Genomic DNA, 20,113 nt, shown 5'->3' with positions numbered 1-20,113 from the left:
TATTGGTGGGTTTAAATTCTAAACTTCTTGCTTACCAAGCAATCGCTCTACCACTCTATCACTACTGAATTTTTATGGATTTTTTTAAATGATTAATTATGATATAAAGCTTAACAAGCAAAAAATTGAAACTTTATTTATAATAATACTATTTCTTTTGATTATATTCTACTAAAATTTTATATGAATTTACATATAGAATTGTTATATGCTTAAAAATGTTTTTGAAGTAAACAAAATATACAAACAAAATAATGAAATAAATAAAGGTATTGCTGAAAATGTTAATCTTAACGTATTAAAATATATATTTACAGATAATAGATGTATAATCACCATTATATTAATAAGTTGACATGTCTTTTGTTTAGTGGCTTATTGTTTATGTATAAAAAACCTCTAACTTGTAGCTAAACACCAAAATACTAGTTCTTCATATAATATTTAATAATAATAGTTTTATATTTTTTATGCTAACTTAACATGGTCATTGTTTAAACATTTAGCATAGCTTACCCTCCAGAAAAAGACCATTTAATTTCGGCCATGGCTTGGTTGGCTTACAAAATCTTGGCAATACAGTAAGAAATAGAACTTAAAATAAATAAGAATTTTCAATATAATTTATTTTTTATTTTTAACTGATTGATACAGATAAAAATAAATTTGTCATTAATTTTGTTATAATTTGTTTTATAAATTTCTTATTGTTAGTGTTACATGAACTGTGTATTACAATGTTTATTCAAAACAAAATTTTTGCGTGAATATTTTTCAACCTTCAAAGAATCTAATGGAAAACTTGCTAATGGTGAGTAGTTTTTATGATGACCAACAGGTTTAATGAAAGACTGTTCCAAAATCAGAGAAAAATGTTAATTATATACATTATATTATTTGTTGCTTACATAGTATAATCATATTGATTATAACTTTTTATAATAAAATCTCAATGATTTTATTATAACAAATGTAACCTTAACAATATATGCTAAATCTTTTAAGAAGTCTTTTTATGTTCTTGAGATCTAACATTGCTTTTGCTTATTAGACATATATTAAGGGGTTGCTGTTTATTATATTATGCTTAAGACCTTACAAAAAAGCCTCTTTCCTTTTTTTGTGAAAAATTTAGAAACCTATCACCTTAAAGCTAAATTAAGAGAAATATATGCAACCCTTCTCTTTACTTTTTTTTTTGTTACAATATATTCTGGTATAAAGTTGTTGTAGGTAAAATATAAAAAAACGGAAACTCGAGAACAATACAATAAAAACATAACCAGACAGTTTATAGTTCAAAGAATTATTTTTTATAGGTTTTTTTTTTTTTTTTTTTTTTTTTTTTTTTTTTTTTTGTCCTTATTACAATATATTCTGGTATAAAGTTGTTGTACACAAAATATAAAAAAACAGAAACTTGAGAGCAGTACAATAAAAATATAACCAGACAGTTAATAGTTCAAAGAGATTATTTTTGATCGGTTTTGTTCTCATTTCTTATCTCTTGCCTTAAGTTCTTACTTGATTTTTTATGTTTATGTAATAAAAGGTGATTCAATGATCACCTTTTATTACATTGTAAAAAAGTACTTAGGAAATTTTGTGTTATCGTAATGGTAATTAGAGAAGAAGTTTAATATAAGAATGAAAATTGTATGTTTTAAAATTAGATCTTAGTGTGGAATTGTTTCCTTATTGTTGTCTAATTTTCATTGCAAAATAGAAGACTAAAAGATAATTAATGAAATGATTGATTTTTAAAAACTTTAATAAGAAGAACTTGTTCTGAAGATGTGTGTAATGGTGTTAATGTCACAAGCAAAAAACTTATGCATCTTATAGATGTATATTATATATATATATATATATATATATATATATATATATATATATATATATATATATATATATATATATATATATATATATATATATATATATATATATATATATATATATATATATATATATTCATATATATTAATATATATTAATATAATATATTATTTTAAGTACAATGGCATTATTCCAGAATATATTTTAATATATTCTGGAATAATACCTTGTTTGTCAGGGTTTGTGTTTCAGAGTTATAAAGTTGAGAGAGGGTTATAACCACAATTAAGTAGCCTCCTCGTCTGTAGTGGCCTTCTAGGCATTGGGGAGGTAAATTAACAGAAAAAAAAATTTCACTTTACGGTCTGTTTATTTTTAATTTTCTAATTAAATTAGCCTAATTTTTTCAGAGCATTTTTTAAAGGCGCAAGTTATCAAAATATACAAAAAACCGTGGCAAAGTTGTCAAAAAATAAATATTGTATGCATGGTCATATAAGGTGTAGGAATGGTCATATAAGGTGTATAACCACAGACCTCTTCTGAGAAAGCTTGTATATGGGAAATAAATTTTGTATTTTCTTTGTAAAATGTTTCCTGGATTTTTTATATATGACCTTTTATGATCACTGCTAGAAAATGTAATGTTTTTTTTTTAATAGTTTTTATACTTAATGGGTTAGACAGTTATGTTGTTCAGTTATGTCAGAAGTTATGTGAAAGACATTTGGCACTATTAACATATTAAATATAATACAGGGCTCAAATTAACGTAAAAAAATCTAATCGCGATTTTTTTGTTGCTCATAACCCCTCCTCCACTCCAGCCTGAGGGGAGGGGGCATTATTTATTTTGACTTATTTATAATAACATATATAATAAGTCTCATTTTTGCATAAGATGTCATAACATTTATGTTCAGCGGTTGTAAAGTAGCTTTAGTTATAATTTACATTATTACTATTATAATGTTGCATTAAATCTAACGGCTGTATTTTTGTAAAATTTAATTTTCTATAAATTTTTAACAGTAAAAAAAATTATTTAAAACTCTAACAAAACAATCTATAAATTTAAAACGGTTATAAAAAACTATTAAAAATGACGAAAACATTATCGTGATAAAATGTTAAAACTTAACATTTTCATGAAAACCCGCACAATCACAAACAAGAATGATAATTAAATTCTTATTAAGTAAGTTTTCTTATCTAAGTAACCTTATCAAATTCCCATGATATTTCTATCTATTGCTTTTTCATTCAATGTATTTTTTAATAAAAGTTAGCATTCACTTTTTTCATTCGATAAAATAAAGCGAAAGAAAAAATTGTGTTTAAATAATAGAATCTTTTACGATCTAATACTTTTTTTGATTTTTGATTTAAGTTTTGCCAAGTAATACGCAATATTAAACTTTTTCCGTAATGAGTCAGCGTCTTTTACTGCCATTTTACGTAAACCACGTCAGATTGGAGTATTATGAATAACATGGTTAGATAATGAAACTGAACCTAATGTTGTTTGTTGATGAATTTGCGTTGATGAATTTGCGTTGATGAATTTGCGTCGATGAATTTGCATCTTTATGTTGTGCACTGCTTAAGTGCGATGCCAGTGAATCTTTTTTTATTGATATTGTTCCTGGTTTGATCCAGGTCATGGAAAACAATTTTGTTTGACTTATTCGTTTTTCTTTTATTTTTTTTTCTTTTACTTTATGCTCCGCTTTAAAAAAAAAAATTATTGTTACAGAAGTCACTGCAGTTTTATACTGTAAAAGAACAATAAATATTCGCAAATAGAGTATCAATCTTCTAAAATAAAAAAAGAATAATCGCGAAAAAAAGAAAGATCGCAAAAAAACAAATTTTAAGAAAAAACTAATTGCGAAGGTGCGAAAAGTAATCACGATTCGCGATCACGGTATGCTTAATTTAAGCCCTGTAATGTATATTATTTCCGAGCATACCATACTTTGCTTCAAAATTTAGTTCATCTTTTAAAATCAGCATTTGAATGTTTTATTTTAATTATAAACAAAGAATTGGAAATACTTTACAGAGTAAAAGATAGTAAATTTTTTAGTTTACTGATACAAGATACAAATTTTCAACCCAGGTTGGTTAGATTTTAACCTTATTACACAAAAAGGAGGATGTTTTGGCATCAAGTTCTATCAAAGATTAAAAAAGATTAGCAGAAACTAATGCAAGGAAATTGATTGGTGTGTTATCCCTGTAATTTTGCACAGTCAATTATGTGTCAGTAAACAGCTAAAGGTTCTCACTTAGTAAAAAATGTAGACACTGCTAAAATACAAGTCAACACTAGTAAAACCAATAAAGAACCTTATTTACAAAGAAGATAACAAAGTGTACATAATAGCCACTTGTATTACATAGATTCAAAGAGTCATATGTGTGGTTTTAAGTTGATCAACAGTTTATGCATATAGTGTAAAATATATAAATGATAATAAAGCTAGTTTTTAAATAATTTCACAGGTGGTACTAAACGGTCATAACTTACTTAACTGATGCCTATTTTCTATCATTTTTTGAAGTGCTGCTTTGTTCTCCATCTTTGTAGCTTATGTTTTATTACACTAAATACAGTACATTGAATTTATATGCACAATAGCTTTTTGGTTTTAGGTTAGTTTATAGCAAAGGAAGCTGTTAAAAAGGTCACCTCATATAAGTTTCATTTAAGGTATCCTCACTTCCATTATTGGGTTCATTCATATTCTTAAAATGAAAAACTTACCTTACAAATTTTCTGATCCTCAATCTTTTATTTCATTTCACTTTACACATTAAACTATTACTTGTATCTGTCATTTGAATTTTTGCTTATTTTATCCGTAATTCATTATTTTTTTAATATCGTTATTGTAGGGTTATGTATTTATAAACAATTCTAATAAAGAATGTAATTTATGTATGTATTGCTGTTTTTTAACAAAATATACAAAAGTATTATATATATATATATATTTTTGTTATTTAGCATTTGCACAATTACTAAAAGATGTTTGGACAGAAAATGCACCTAATTATATATCACCTACTAATCTGAAAAACCATATTCAAAAATATGCTTCTCGCTTTGCTGGTTCAAAGTAATTTTTAGTAGATCTGTTAAAATTTGATTTGTTATAAGTTGACAGAAATGTTTAGGATGTTATTATATATAGTTTTCTCTAATAATACTAGAGTTAATTATTGAGTTAATATAGTTAAATATAGAGTATACTAAACATATATATATATATATATATATATATATATATATATATATATATATATATATATATATATATATATATATATATATATATATATATATATATATATACATACACTGGAGTTGATAATTGAAATTGTCAGAAGATGTTGCTTTTATTTGCAATAATGTTTATAACTTTCAGATAAATATTGAGGGAGGGTTTGAGGCCTCTTTCGCTAACCCACTAAATTGTTAAAAAATATTTATGTGCTATTATCCCAATTTTAAAAGTTTTTAATGGAAGCAAAAAAAAAAAATTTCACTTTTTTTTAAATCTAAAGTTGTTTATTTATTGTAACTTAACTTTTTGAATTTTTTTTTTATATAATCATAACTGTTTTTTTTTAGTTTATTTTCTATTTTTTATAATTATTGTTTGTTTTTTTTATATATATTTGTCAATTATGAAAAAAAAAGGAAAAAAATCAATAAAGTAAACAAATAGATAATATCACACAAATAAGACTGCAGTTGAAAATTTTTTTTTAAGATTTTTTTTTAACATTTTGATTTGTTCTTGTAGAATGTTGTTTAATGTAATTTCAATTTTCAATTAATGCTCCTATAAATTGACTGTCATGTTGTCAGTGTAGATGATGTCATTAGTATAATTGATATTGCATAAATGTTGTTTCTATTTGGTGGAAAAATAGCAAAATATTGGAAGAATAAATAAATAGCAAAGTAAATGGCAAGTGGAATAATATTCCATATGTATTTTTGCTATATTCAAATTTTGCTTAAAAATTTAATTTAGAGTATTTCTTTGATTTTTCACCTTTTACTAAAAAATAGTTTTTTAGTCAAAAATGAAAAATTTCTTTGCTTATAGTTGCTGTGTAATACTCCTTTAGTATTTTTTTTACTACTTTTTTAATATAGCTACAGACTCATGGGCATATAAAGCATATGCATATACATACGTATATAACTTAATGGACTTATATAACATATCCAACCATGGCGCTCTATACTAAAGGCCTATTCATCGCGTGACCGTAAGCCGTAACTGGGGGCCTATTTTGATATTCTAAAAATTGCAAAGGTGAAAAGCTTGAAAAGGTGAAAGGCTTGAAAAGGTGAAAAGCTTGAAAAAATTGCCAGAGCATTTTTAACTTTTTCAAATTAATCTTGTTTATTTTTTCATATTTCCAATAACTTTGTATTATTAATGTTTTTTAAATTTCAAGTTTTGTAAATAATTTTAAAACACTGTATTTTTACTTACTTGTTAACTCCTTAGAGTGTTAGGAGTTGTATATAATATATATATATATATATATATATATATATATATATATATATATATATATATATATATATAACACTTTTTTGTCAAATATAATAGATCACTACCCCTATCAGTCATAATAAATGTATATATATATATATATATATATATATATATATATATATATATATATATATATATATATATATATATATATATATATAAATCTTAGCATTGTATATTATATACAATGTTAGGAATTATATTTATATATATATTATATAACAATGTTAGGAGTTATATATATATATATATATATATATATATATATATATATATATATATATATATATATATATATATATATATATATATATATATATATATATATATATGTATATATATATATATGTATATATATATATATGTATATATATATATATATATATATGTATATATATATATATGTATATATATATATATATGTGTATATATATATATATATGTATATATATATATATATATATATATATATATATATATATATATATATATGTATATATATATATATGTATTATATATATATATATATATATATGTATATATATATATATGTATTATATATATATATATATATATATATATATATATATATATATATATATATATATATATGTATATATATATATATATATATATATATATATATATATATATATATATATATATATATATATATATATATATAACTCCTAACATTGTTATATAATATATATATATAAATATAATTCCTAACATTGTTATATAATATATATATAAATATAATTCCTAACATTGTATATAATATACAATGCTAAGATTTATATATAAATATATATATATATATATATATATATATATATATATATATATATATATATATATATATATATATATAAATCTTAGCATTGTATATTATATACAATGTTAGGAATTATATTTATATATATATTATATAATATATATATAAATATAATTCCTAACATTGTATATAATATACAATGCTAAGATTTATATATATATATATATATATATATTATATATATATATATATATATATATATATATATATATATATATATATATATATATATATATATACATTTATTATGACTGGTAGGGGTAGTGATCTATTATATTTGACAAAAAAGTGTTTGAAAATTTTATGTTATGGTTTGCATAATTTTAGATTCTTTTAAATAATTATACTTTATAGATGTCAAAAAAGTTTTGTGTATATGGCTGCAAAAGTAATTACCAAAGTACCAAAAATGATAAAAGCTTTGAAAAAATACCAGTTTATCATTTTCCTAAAGATAAAGAACAAAGAAATATTTGGATAGAAAGTATTCCAAATTCTTATCTTTTAGTTTCAGATGAAACTGTTATTTGCCAATTACATTGGCCAACAATTTTTGAAAAAGTTACTGTTCAAGGAAAGCAAAGACCGAAAATGCCACCATCTGTATGGTCAGGAATACCCTCAAGTCAAATACCTACTCCATTACCACATCATTGCACAACCATGGCCTACTATAAATACACGGCCGGGTTTGTTGTTTTTTACGGAAAAAATTAGGAGGCCAGTTTTATTTGCTGTAATAAACGATATCTTTAAACAGAAGGCTTTGTTTTTCTTGTTATATTTAATATTTTTTGATTATATATGAATTTTATTATGAGTTTAGTTATGAGGAACTTATTAATTTTGATGTTTTAAATAAGATTTTAATTAAGCAACAATATAAATACAATATTTAAATTAGACACATTTATAACAGCTTGTCGCTTTTGAGATATGATTATTTTTATTGTGCTTCAAAAATATAAGAATTACTTTTATTTTCAAACCTCGAATTATTAATACAATGCCAAACAAGTATGCAGTGATATACTGTTGCAGTGGATACAAAAGTAAATCATCAAATACAAATGTGAGTACTCTAAAATTGACTTCAAAAACAACAGTTTATTACAAAGAAAATAGTGTTTTTGCGTTTCCTGATGCCACAATGGATGTCAAATTCCTCTTCCAAAGTGGTTTAAGCAAAACCAATATTTACTTAAAAATATTAGCATATTAGAAAACCTTGCATCATATATGCGTATTTTTGTTGCAGAAAAAAAAAATACTATTTTAGATGAAATTCATAGTATCCAATATTATAAACCGAAAGGCAGGAAACCATATTCATCTGAAGTTCTTCGTTTTTCATTATTACAACGCTATACTTCAAAGCAAGCATACATTCAATTACAAGAAAAAATACCTTTACCGTCATTGTCAGTTTAAAAAAAATTAGCAGCTGGAGGAATTGAACCCTTAAAAGCTATTAAGTTACTTTTGGAGGAAGGAAAAGTAGACCCAGACTGTATTTTAATGTTGGATGAAATGTATTTACAGAAATGTAGTGAGTATAGTAGCGGTAAATATGTTGGTTTGGATAAAAATGGTAACTTTTTCAAAAGTATCCTTGTTTTTATGGTTGTGAGTTTAAAAAAATCTATCCCTTATGTCATAAAGTCTTGTCCACAAACAAAAATAAATGGAGATACAGTTTTCCTTGAAATTAAAGAAAGTTTGTCTGTTTTGAAATTAGCAGGATTTAATGTACGTTCAATAGTTGCAGACAATCATTCGACAAATGTATCAGGATATGGACAGTTGATTAAATGCTTCGGAACTGGTAAATCTGAAGAAGATCATTTTATTGTGTACGAAGAAAAAATAGTTTACCTTATGTATGATAGTGTTCATCTCTTAAAAAATATTCGAAATAATCTACTTAATTCTAAGCGATTTATATTCCCTGTTTTCCATTTCGATTGACTTTATGATCCTATTTCAGTTACTGCTGGTGAAATATCTTGGCATCTTCTCCATAAAACTTACGAAAAGGATGAAAAACTTAATGCTAAATTACGTAAGGCACATAAACTCACATTTCAAACTTTACATCCAGGAAATGATAAGCAAAGTGTTCCTCTTGCTTTGAATGTTTTTCATGAAACAACGTCAGCTGCCATTAAAAGTTATTTTCCACAAGATTTATCTGCAGTTGAATTTTTACGCCTTATTAATAGTTGGTGGTTAATATCGAATTCAAAGTCAAAATATTCAAATAACTATATTGGTTATGCAGTTGTGAGGGAAGATAAAAAACCTGAATTCTTACGTTGTTTTTCGAAGTGGATTAATGAATAGCAAATAAAGCAGTTAAAGGAGTGTGGAAAGCTTACTCTTAGCAAGCAAACAGCAAATGCTATGATAAAAACATTAAAAAGTTCTGCTGATTTGTGTGATTATTTACTCAATGAAGGTTATACTTACATTTTAACAAGTCGTTTCCAAAGTGACTCTCTAAAACGTCAATTTTCAAAATATAGACAAATGAGTGGAGGTCGTTTTCTTGTTGGTTTACATTAAGTTGAATCTTCTGAGAAAATACTTCAAATTAAATCTCTAATGAAAGAAGATATAAATTACTGGGATTTAAATCTTAAACCAGAGACAAGTCCAGATCTTTCATGTGAAATCGATTTTGAAAATGATTTTGAAGAGATTGATTTAGACAATGACAGCAAGGAGGTGGCAACCTACATTGCAGGATTTATTATGAAAAAAAACCTCTAAAAACTTTGTTTGTTCTGAATGTGAAGCGTTAAATTATGAGAAGGTCACCATTTGTGTTGAGTATACAAGTTTGCTCTCTAGAGGGGGCTTCAATTACCTGGGAAACATCTTGCATCAAATTATATCCCATTGCTTTGCTAAACTAGATTTGGCTCAAGAAAATTTATTTTTAAATGCTGATAATATCAGATATGCAAGAAAGCTCCTGAATCTCGGAAGAGGAGGGATCTTCATGTGTCCTCAGCATTTTAATAATGCTATAATATTTATTAATAATATAATTATAAACATATACTTTAACAACAAGCAAATAATTATCAATGGTGGAAAAAGAAAAGACGAGATTGTTGCTTTTAAATCACAGAGAACAAATAATGATTGATCTATTTCTTGTTGTTAATTTCACAGTATTTTAAAATTTATTGTGATTTTATGAATGTTTATATTACTTTAAATAAAAAAGAATTTTAAACAGTTTTTTATTTGTTTTAATAATTTATATTTTTATTACTCCAGCATTTTCTATGAAAACTCAATAATTACAAAAAAAAAAACAACTGGCCTCCTAATTTTTTCCGTAAAAACCAACAAACCTGGCCGTGTATTTATAGTAGGCCATGGCACAACATGGAAATCTTTTAGCATTGTTAGAAATGTTAGAACTGATGAACTTAGCACTTTTTTATTGGCTGCATATATTGATTTTAAAAATGTTTTATTAAATAATCTCAGGGTTTTTTCAGTTTCAGTAATAGCATATATGATTGAAAAAACAATGTTCAATCTATTACATTTTATGATGATATTCCTTTTTAAAATTTTTGAGAATTTACATTTTGAAACATTTCTTTGTGGAATAAAATGTTTTATAAAAAGTTTGTGTAAAAATTGTATAAATATTGTTGATTCTTGGTCAAAGTTTGAGGAAATACTACATTTTTTAAATGTCACAGAAAAGATCATAAGAAAAACATTCAGCAACAAATATTAGTTATGTCTGCAAAACTTATTGGAAAAAATATATATATCTGATAGAATTATACATAGTTTTGAATATTTTTCAACATCTCGTGCTTTATACAATAAACTAAGAAACGATTTTCAATTGCCATCAGTTAGTACTTTGACACGCATAGCATCAAAAGTTTGCAAAATTGATGATGCCAGTTTCTTAGACTCAGTTTTCAAAAACATTGAAGAAAAAGAAAATTTGTATAATGATTCATGATGAAGTATATGTCAAAAAAGTGATGCTTTACCATGGTGGAACATTGTTTGGTAAATCGTATAAATAACACATCACTTGTTATCTTTAAATATTGACATTGATTCTTTTGATTTTAGTTCAGGTCATGAGTGTGCTTCTTTTACATATGTTTTATGTAAAGCAGGTAGTGAAATGTTTGACAATTTAGAAAAACTAGAGTCATCAATTTCTAATACTACCAAAATGTCTTTGATTTATATTGCTGGTTATGTATAAAGAAATGAATATAATGAAAACATTTTGTTCAATCAAACATTACTTTATTATGAAAAGTTTTGTGAGTACCTAAAGTCTATAGAACGTGGTGGTCTATTCCACCAGACAATATTTGCCTATGGTTTTTTTTTTTGCTTTCTCTTATTCCATTCGATAAAAGATAAAGTTTGTTATAAGTCCTTAAGTGACATCTTTTTGCTTGTTTCTGAATTTTACTATTTTGAAATTAATCAAAAACATTGCAACACACTTGCTAATATATTTTTAAACAATTTTTGTGCACAAATTACACCAAGATCGAATAAAGAACCTGCATTAAAAGTTTTAAAGTTATCATAAATTTGTTTACAAAAGAATGATTTGTATCCGTTGTTGTTAAAATATATGCCAATATTTTCTTTTTTTTAATTTATTTTAGTATAAAATTTTAACTTACATTTTAATATAAATATTTCTAAATAAACTAATTAAACTCATTAAGAGTCATATTTTGACTCCAAAATATAATTTTATAGCAGAGTTGCTGATAATCCGTAAAAATAATAGGCCCCCAATCACGGCTTACGGTTGCATGATGAATCGGCCTTCAGTATAGATCGCCTTGTATCCAACAGATAGTTTATAATAGCATTTTACTACAATCCTAATATGCCAATGGACACATACATCCAGCATATTTATCCATAACTTTACCCATCATTAAATTAACAAATATGAAATTGGAAGTACATTCTAATTGAATTTAAGTGAATGGTTACGTTAATGACCCATTAAATATGAAAAGCAACATATTTTTATCTTTTATTTCATGCTGTAACTAATGTAAAAAATAATGTCATTAGAATTTAAATCATATTTTCTTTATTTTTCTCAGGATTAGAGCTGCAAATCTAAAAAAACATTACTATTGCTTTTGATTATTTATTTAGGAAGCACTGAAAATGAATATAAACTAAGTTTTTAATTACAGCTTTTTATTGAACAAATATCAACCTGGTTCTCAAAAGAACCAAAATTGAGATTTCAGAAATATTAATGGTTTAAAATAAAAATGAATTGCTTAAATTTTATATACAAAAAACAACAGTTTTTAACTAAAAATTGAAAAGGCCATTTTTTATGACATTTTGTTTGCAATATATATATATTTTTAATGTTTCAGTAGAAAAGATGAATTTGAAATCACTATAAAATTCTGGTTCTTTTGAAACCCAGAATAGAACCAATGACTTTTCAGTTACTTTCAAACCAAAGTTCATCTGTTTTTTATATTGGAAACTAGAAATATCAATAGTTTACCAAAAAGTCAACACCCTAATGCTTTATTGACCATTTTAGTCAACAAGATGCTCAAGAATTTTTGCGCTACTTGTTAGAGGGCATACATGATGATTTAAATACTGTTAAGAAAAAACCACCTTCTATTCTGGATGACAAACATTTAAGGTACTTCATTTCTTACATTAAATTTATATAGTATTTCTAATTTAAAATAAATTTTTTAAATGTGCAACTTTAGTGATGAAGAAAAGTCTAATGTTTATTGGGAAAGATATCTAACTAGGGAAAGTAGTCCAATGCAAGGTCAGATTTTGATATATATTGTTTGTTTTAACTATTATATGTTTGCAAAATTGTTAGTTAGTTAATTGTTAAACATTTCTATTCTTCATTAATAGTTTTTTGTAGTTTTTACAGTTTATTAAAAAATTTAATCATAAAAATTACTTCGGGATCAAAACATTAACTTCCCTAGTTTTTTTATGGCTTCTGTTTAATTCTGGTGACTCTGACCCATAGAAATTTTGAAAAAGTTAAACAAACTGCAAGCAATTTAATGCATTTTAAACAGTGCTGTATTTTCAAACTTGTTTGATAAATTTTTTAATTTTTCGAATTATTGTACACTTTAGTGTTTTTTTATATACTTTTATTATGTGTGTTCAAAAAAAATATTGAAAGTGTGGCCACAAAATATGCCAGTAATTGTTTAGATACTAAAGTCACATTTATATGCTGTAAAAATTGCTTAATTGGTTGTAAAAAATTATAGATCATTTCAGATCATAGCAAAAATTTGCTCTGTTCCACAAATTTTTGATTCGTCCAGCGATATGTGATAACCAAACATTATCTATTGAATTTCATAGAAAATTCTATCATTCAGTTTAAATAAATGGAAAAAGCAATCCTAAATTCTTTTAAAATTTTAGTTTAGGAGCAAACCTTTTATCATATCAAATATTAGAAAATATTTTTATAGGATTGATTGTTAATGAAAAATTTTTTAAAACATTTGTTATATAGTACCTTGCTTCTTGTTTTTTTTTAATTTAACCAATTTTAACAAATTCATTTTAATTATGAAAGTTTATTTCTCTTTGTGTCTTTTAGACAGTTTGTCTAAATACTGTCTATAAAACGATCTAATAGCGATCATCAAAATTTATTTTTAAAGGTTACACAGAATGTTTTAACACAATTTAATTTATCTGGATGGTATAAATTTGCAACAAAGTATCTCAAATGGTTTTTAAAAAAAAATAGGGTTTTAAAATTTGAAGTTAAACAGTTAAATCAGTGTTTGTTTAAAATTATGAAAAGATTTCTGAAAAACAAGTTTTAGTTATTCTTTTTTATAATTTCTAAACGTCTGTATTCAGAAAGTAATTCTGATTTTATATTTATTAGATTTTTTTTATCTAAATAATTTCAAATTTTTATTTTAAACATAGCATACTTTTTTTGGAAACAGTGTTAGTGACAAGAGCAGTTTTTAGAAAAGTCAATTTTAATTCAAAATTAAGATTTTCTTTCAGATCTCAAATAAATTTTGACAACATAATTTTTCTTTTATGTTTAAATGATTAGTTCTTTTTAGTATAGCATTTTTTCCATTCACCCTGATAAACAGTATATCAATAAACTGTTTATCAGGTTGTTTATTGTATGTATTAATTTATGATGGAATTTTTAAGATGTTTGAATTGTACTTTATCTCAACCAATTGTTTCACAGTAGAGTCTTTAGCTTAGCATAAAAATTGAAAATTGAAACATACAAGTTCACATAGAAATTTAATAGTTTTTTTTTTAAGATATTTTTGTTGGTCAACTCAAGAGTGTTTTAACATGTTCTGTTTGTCAATATCGTTCAGTCACTTATGACCCATTTTGGGATTTGTCATTACCAATTCCAGTGAGTTATAATATTTTGTAGTTATTTGGATATCTCAACATTATAAATTTTAATTTTATATAAATATCTTGGCTAAATATTATTAGGTGTAAGCTGCTGTCTTTTATCCAACTAGCTGTTGATGGTATCCTTAGAGGTATGTTAAGCAGCATGAAAAATAAGAAATCAAAGGCGAGCGGTCGAACCGACTGGCTAATACATAATTTTTTGGGCGGTCAAAATTTTAATTTTTTTTTGGTTTAAATTTTCATCGTAGTAATTATTCTGCATGACGAAACTTTGTAAATAAAAAAATTACTTGATACTTTGAAATGAACGAACTAGTATTCCTTTTTCATTTTTATTATATTAAAAAAAATAAATAAAAAAAAAACATGTTTATATGATACCAAAATAATTTAAACAGAATACTTAATCAAGTATCGTTTTATGTAATACTACTATAATAATTGCCTAAGTTACAAAAACAAAGGTTTATGTAACTTAAAAATATTTTTTTAAAGATACGTTTCATCTGATTTATTATCCAAAGTTTCATCAAAAGACGATTTTAAGTCTAAAGACTCGTCTGATGATGATTCTAAATCAATTAATGTTTTTATATAATAACTCATTCATTGCTATGACTTCAGAAATTGTGGGAAAAGGTTACGAGAAAAATGAATGAAAAAAAAGAAGAAAATGTTCTTAGTTACATTAATTTTAAATAATAGTTAAATAAGAACTTCAATTGTTACCGACGTTGATAAAGAAAAATGATTGCACATTTTATATCTCATTTGTATCATTTTATATCTTTCATTCATTTTCATTTAAAATCATTTTATAAACTGCTAATGTTAATTAGTTGTTAATAATGTTAATGCCTCTTGCCGGCAGATGCTGAGCTAATATTTAATAAAATCATGACAATCATTTTATGAAATACTATCAAAATTATTTATGTTACTTAAAACAAAATTTTATACTACAATATATATATTTTTAAGATTTCAATAGTAGAAAAAAAAAGCAAACGCACATTTGGTAATTTTAAATTCTAAATATAAATATTAAAGTTAACTTCTTAGTCACTCAGCGTCAACCAAACAAAGAGTCTTTAAAGTAGAGTCTTTGACCGCGTGGACACACAAAGCAACTCAAACGACAACTTGTTCAAAACTGTTCAGAAAGAAACAATTTCCTCACCGATCTTGTTGTCAACCCATGGAATGCTTTGACCCAAAATGCTGTGAACACAAAGAACCTCGACAATTTCAAATACAAACTTTCTTTTTTCCAGAGTCTTAACTAATTGAAATCTAAAAAATTTATTTTCATCACAGAGGGGCTTGGTGTGCGGCTCTTAGTCGATAATTTGTAAGTTTTGTTGACTACAGATAAATTAAACTAAAAATAAAAAATAAAGGCATTTTTTCATTGCAATTGGCAGCAAAAGGTTATTAGAAAAATAAATAAAATAATATAAAGAAAATATAAATAAAATGTATAATAAAATAAGAACTTCAATCATTTATGAAAAAAAGCAGTTATGGATTTCACCACCAGTAAAATGAAATTAGTCTTGATTAGTGAAGCAAAAAAAATTAATAGTTTACGCCATTTATAATACTCACTAGCAAAGCGATTTAAAGTAGCATACAAATGATAAACTTATTTTAGAAGCTTTTTTCAAAGATTTACATTTTATGAAATTTTGGTATATGCATTTTCAAAGACATCCTGATAATTTGTCAAATGTTATATAACTCTATTTTTTTCAACCGGTCGCCCTTAACAGGGAAGAACCCGTTTTGAGAGGTCAAAATAGCAATTTCAGTCATTTCGGGTGGTTAGTGACCGTTGACCGCCTGTTATTTTCCACGCTGTGTTAAGGTATTTAAAGGTATCCTTTACCCATTGAAAATCATCATCAATGGCTAGTTATTATAAACATGTCTTTAAATTTTAAAGTTATATAGTTTATCAATAATTCATTATAAATTAATAAATTTTTAATGAAATATATATTTAAATAGATATCGAAAGAGCTTTTATAAAACACATTGTTTTTTTTTTCATTTTTGACATTATTCTTTTATTTTGTTAAAGTTATTGTAATGATACAATAAAATAAAATACTGACATAAAAAATATTTTGTAGTATTTGTTATTCAAATAGATAGGTTTATTTTAATAAGGTTAAAAATTTCTAAATCCACTTTTAAAGAAAAGTTGCAGCTTACACCATTTATATATTTATATATAAACGAAGCTTATATGAAGCAATAATATAAAAATATTTCTATCACTCCCAAGGAATACCAATAGTAGATATCATTGTTTGGATTGTATTTTTGTTCTAATTTTAACTGAATTGATATTGTATAATATTATAAGATAATATTGTTCTGCTTCTTTATTGCATCTTTATTTATTGGTTCTATAGTTTGTTGAAAATCTATTACTTTTTGAATAGAATCCAGTTTCATCAACTATCAGTTTAACAAAATGTTTTCAAGCTTACACGCAAGAGGAGACCCTTGATGGAGAAGAGAAACCAGTAAAATATAACATTTTTATTTTTATGTGTTAAAATTAGTTAAAATATGATATAATTATGTTGTTAATGAGCGTGATTACACTCATCATAATGTCCTTGACAGTGATCTTTAGTTCTGCATATTGGTGGCGACCGCGCTTGCAAAAAGTATTTTATCTGTTGTGCAGCATTCATTCATTGATAATGATGTTGAGGTAGTAACTTTAACTGCACTGCTAGACAGTATTTCCAAATATCTCATTCTAGCAAAGCTTTTTAAAATTTTTTCTTTTTTTTATGAGCACTTATTTAAGTATTTACAAAAAATAAAAAGGGAGCATTTTTTAAATTGTATCAATGCAAGAGTTTCAAGATAATTCGAAACTCTTGCATTCTAATCAATATTAAAAAAAATAACTTCTAGACTTCTAATTAACTCATTGCTGATCAATTAGAGGATATTACCAATGTTTGTTTATAAGCAATACTAATACTACGAACCTCAGCTTTTAAAAAAGGAAAGATAATAAAATGACTGCACAGTTTTCTGTATTCATTGTTCTTTTATTTAAAAAATTTATATAAGTTGTTAATTCAGATTAACATTATTCATAAGTTTTTTTTGAAAGTATAAAACACTTAATCATCTTTGCTTGAGACCTCATGTATATGTTTTGCAATGAAAAAGATCTGTAAACAAAATTCGTAAAGTTTAAGAGTAATGGCATAAATAGGTACAAAAAAGTTGAATGGTTCCACAGAGTTTTCTCCCACAGACACATCACCTGATGGCAGAATGAAACATTTATAGGCTGTTTTCAAGGGTGGCACGTCATCGTAGAAAAAATACAAGTAAAGGAAAAAATTATTTTTTATTTCCATTTAACTAAAATCCTATTTTGACTTTTTTACTTTTTGTTTATTGTTGGTGTATTTTTTTTATCATTATCTTTTAACCACATTTTTTGATTGATCTTGTTTTAAATAAGAAATCTTTCTATTCTTCTTTCAACTCTTTTTTTTCATTATAGCTTAAATCTTTGACTTTAAACATTGCACTGATAAATTAATTTAATAACAGTTATCAGTTTTAGTATTTCTTGATAATTTTAGTTGTTGTTGTATAGTTGAATTTTGTTAAAATAAATTCATATTATTGTCATATTTCTTCATTGTTAAAAATGATTGAACTTTTAAATTGTTATATTATTAAAAAAAAAATTAAAAAAATCCAAATTTTTTCTTTGGTTTTAATGGTTTAAGACACTTGTTGAAAATCAAATCTGTTTTCACTGTGTGTGCAATTTTTTTTTTTTTTAAACTTTATTTTCACTATAATGATCATAAATCAAATTAATTAAAAATTTTTTTTTTTGCCTCAATCGACTAAATTTAAGATTATTACTTTTACTCTTTACATTTTTTTTGAGTTTACCCTAGAAAACTAAAATTTCAACAGACAGAAAATAAAACTTGTATGATGTGTATATATATATATATATATATATATATATATATATATATATATATATATATATATATATATATATATATATATATATATATATATATATATATATATATATATATATATATATATTGCTGTTGTATGATTTAGTATTAAAAATACTAAAGTCTTGATTGTTGTAAAGTGCTCAATATTTAAGAAAATATATATTTTTTCAAAAACAGAGCGTTTCATGCCTATCGGCAATCATCAGCCGTGAAGTACAAAATCAAAAATATAAAAAAAATTTTTAAATGGTTTTTTATATTTTTGATTTTGTATTTCACAGCTGATGATTGCCGATAAGCATGAAACTTTAAGTTCCATTAAAAGTTGTTTTTTCTAAAATTTAATTATGTGTATATATATATATATATATATATATATATATATATATATATATATATATATATATATATATATATATATATATATATATTTTATTCAAATTATAAAAAACTTGACAAATATACATCAAAAACAAAAAAAAAACAATTCCCACTTAAATTATCACAAAAGGTTGTCAAAGATAGCAAAGCATTTATAACAATTGATTGCAAATGAAAAATAGCTTTTTTATTTGCTCTGTGTCAATTAATATATAATATATATTTCATAATAAATCTTAATTAACATTGTTATTTTAGATTTGCGAAAAGTGTAAAAAGTCAAGAAAATGTTATAAAGGTTTTTTAATAGAAAGATTTCCTAAAGTTCTTGTTTTACGTATCTTTTTCCCATTTTGAGATTATTTAATGAAGTCTTCAGTTTATATATTTTAACTTATTTCTTTTTTCTTTTGTGTGTGTGTTTTTAAGGCATATTTATTTACAGTTGTTTTCTGTTATATTTTTTAATTAATCTTCTACTTTAAATGTGAATATTATATTTTTTATTTATACATTTAAAAGTTTGCAATAAAAAACTTATGAAAACATATATTAACTGTATAAAAAATGATTTTTAATAAGAAATAATTTTATTGATGTGATTAAAAAAATTTGGTTTAAAATAATGAATATAGTAAATATAAGTAGTATATAATAAAGTAAATATAAATAATTATTTTTTAGTTATTGTTTTGCTTCTTTTATTTATTGATTTCCACATTTTTTGCTTTTTTCCTCAATTTGAAACACATTAGATTTAAAAAGATTTTCTGGGCAACGCTTTCGAAATAAACTTGAAACCAAAGTAGAATTTCCAAAAGTTGTTTCATTGAAAGAATTTTCTTCTGATAGCTCAGGTAAAAAGATTGTGACACAATTTTTGAATTTTCTATAAAAACTACCATGTTTCTACATGCTAGTTACCAGTCATCTGGATCTTTTTTATAGTGTAATACTACCATGTCATCTTAACTTTTCCA

At 24.1% G+C, this 20,113-nt stretch overlaps 1 protein-coding gene across 3 annotated transcripts in view; it reads left to right on the top strand.

Moving 5' to 3' along the window:
• The window catches only part of LOC101237324 (ubiquitin carboxyl-terminal hydrolase 2), a 28,287-nt gene that overhangs the window by 2,709 nt on the left and 5,465 nt on the right, over positions 1-20,113 (top strand). For all 3 annotated transcript variants that reach the window (XM_065787464.1, XM_065787462.1, XM_065787463.1), the window contains 9 exons: positions 507-581; positions 715-811; positions 4,853-4,964; positions 12,857-12,964; positions 13,038-13,102; positions 14,616-14,716; positions 17,175-17,258; positions 19,392-19,470; positions 19,889-19,990. In XM_065787464.1, coding sequence (XP_065643536.1) covers positions 507-581; positions 715-811; positions 4,853-4,964; positions 12,857-12,964; positions 13,038-13,102; positions 14,616-14,716; positions 17,175-17,258; positions 19,392-19,470; positions 19,889-19,990 — 823 coding nt within the window. The remainder of the gene's footprint in view (positions 1-506; positions 582-714; positions 812-4,852; positions 4,965-12,856; positions 12,965-13,037; positions 13,103-14,615; positions 14,717-17,174; positions 17,259-19,391; positions 19,471-19,888; positions 19,991-20,113) is intronic.

Source organism: Hydra vulgaris, chromosome 01 (assembly GCF_038396675.1).
Source record: "Hydra vulgaris chromosome 01, alternate assembly HydraT2T_AEP".
NCBI classification, from domain to species: Eukaryota; Metazoa; Cnidaria; class Hydrozoa; order Anthoathecata; family Hydridae; genus Hydra; species Hydra vulgaris.
Note: the sequence above shows the minus strand (reverse complement) of the source record. Positions and strands in the feature narration are given on the sequence as shown.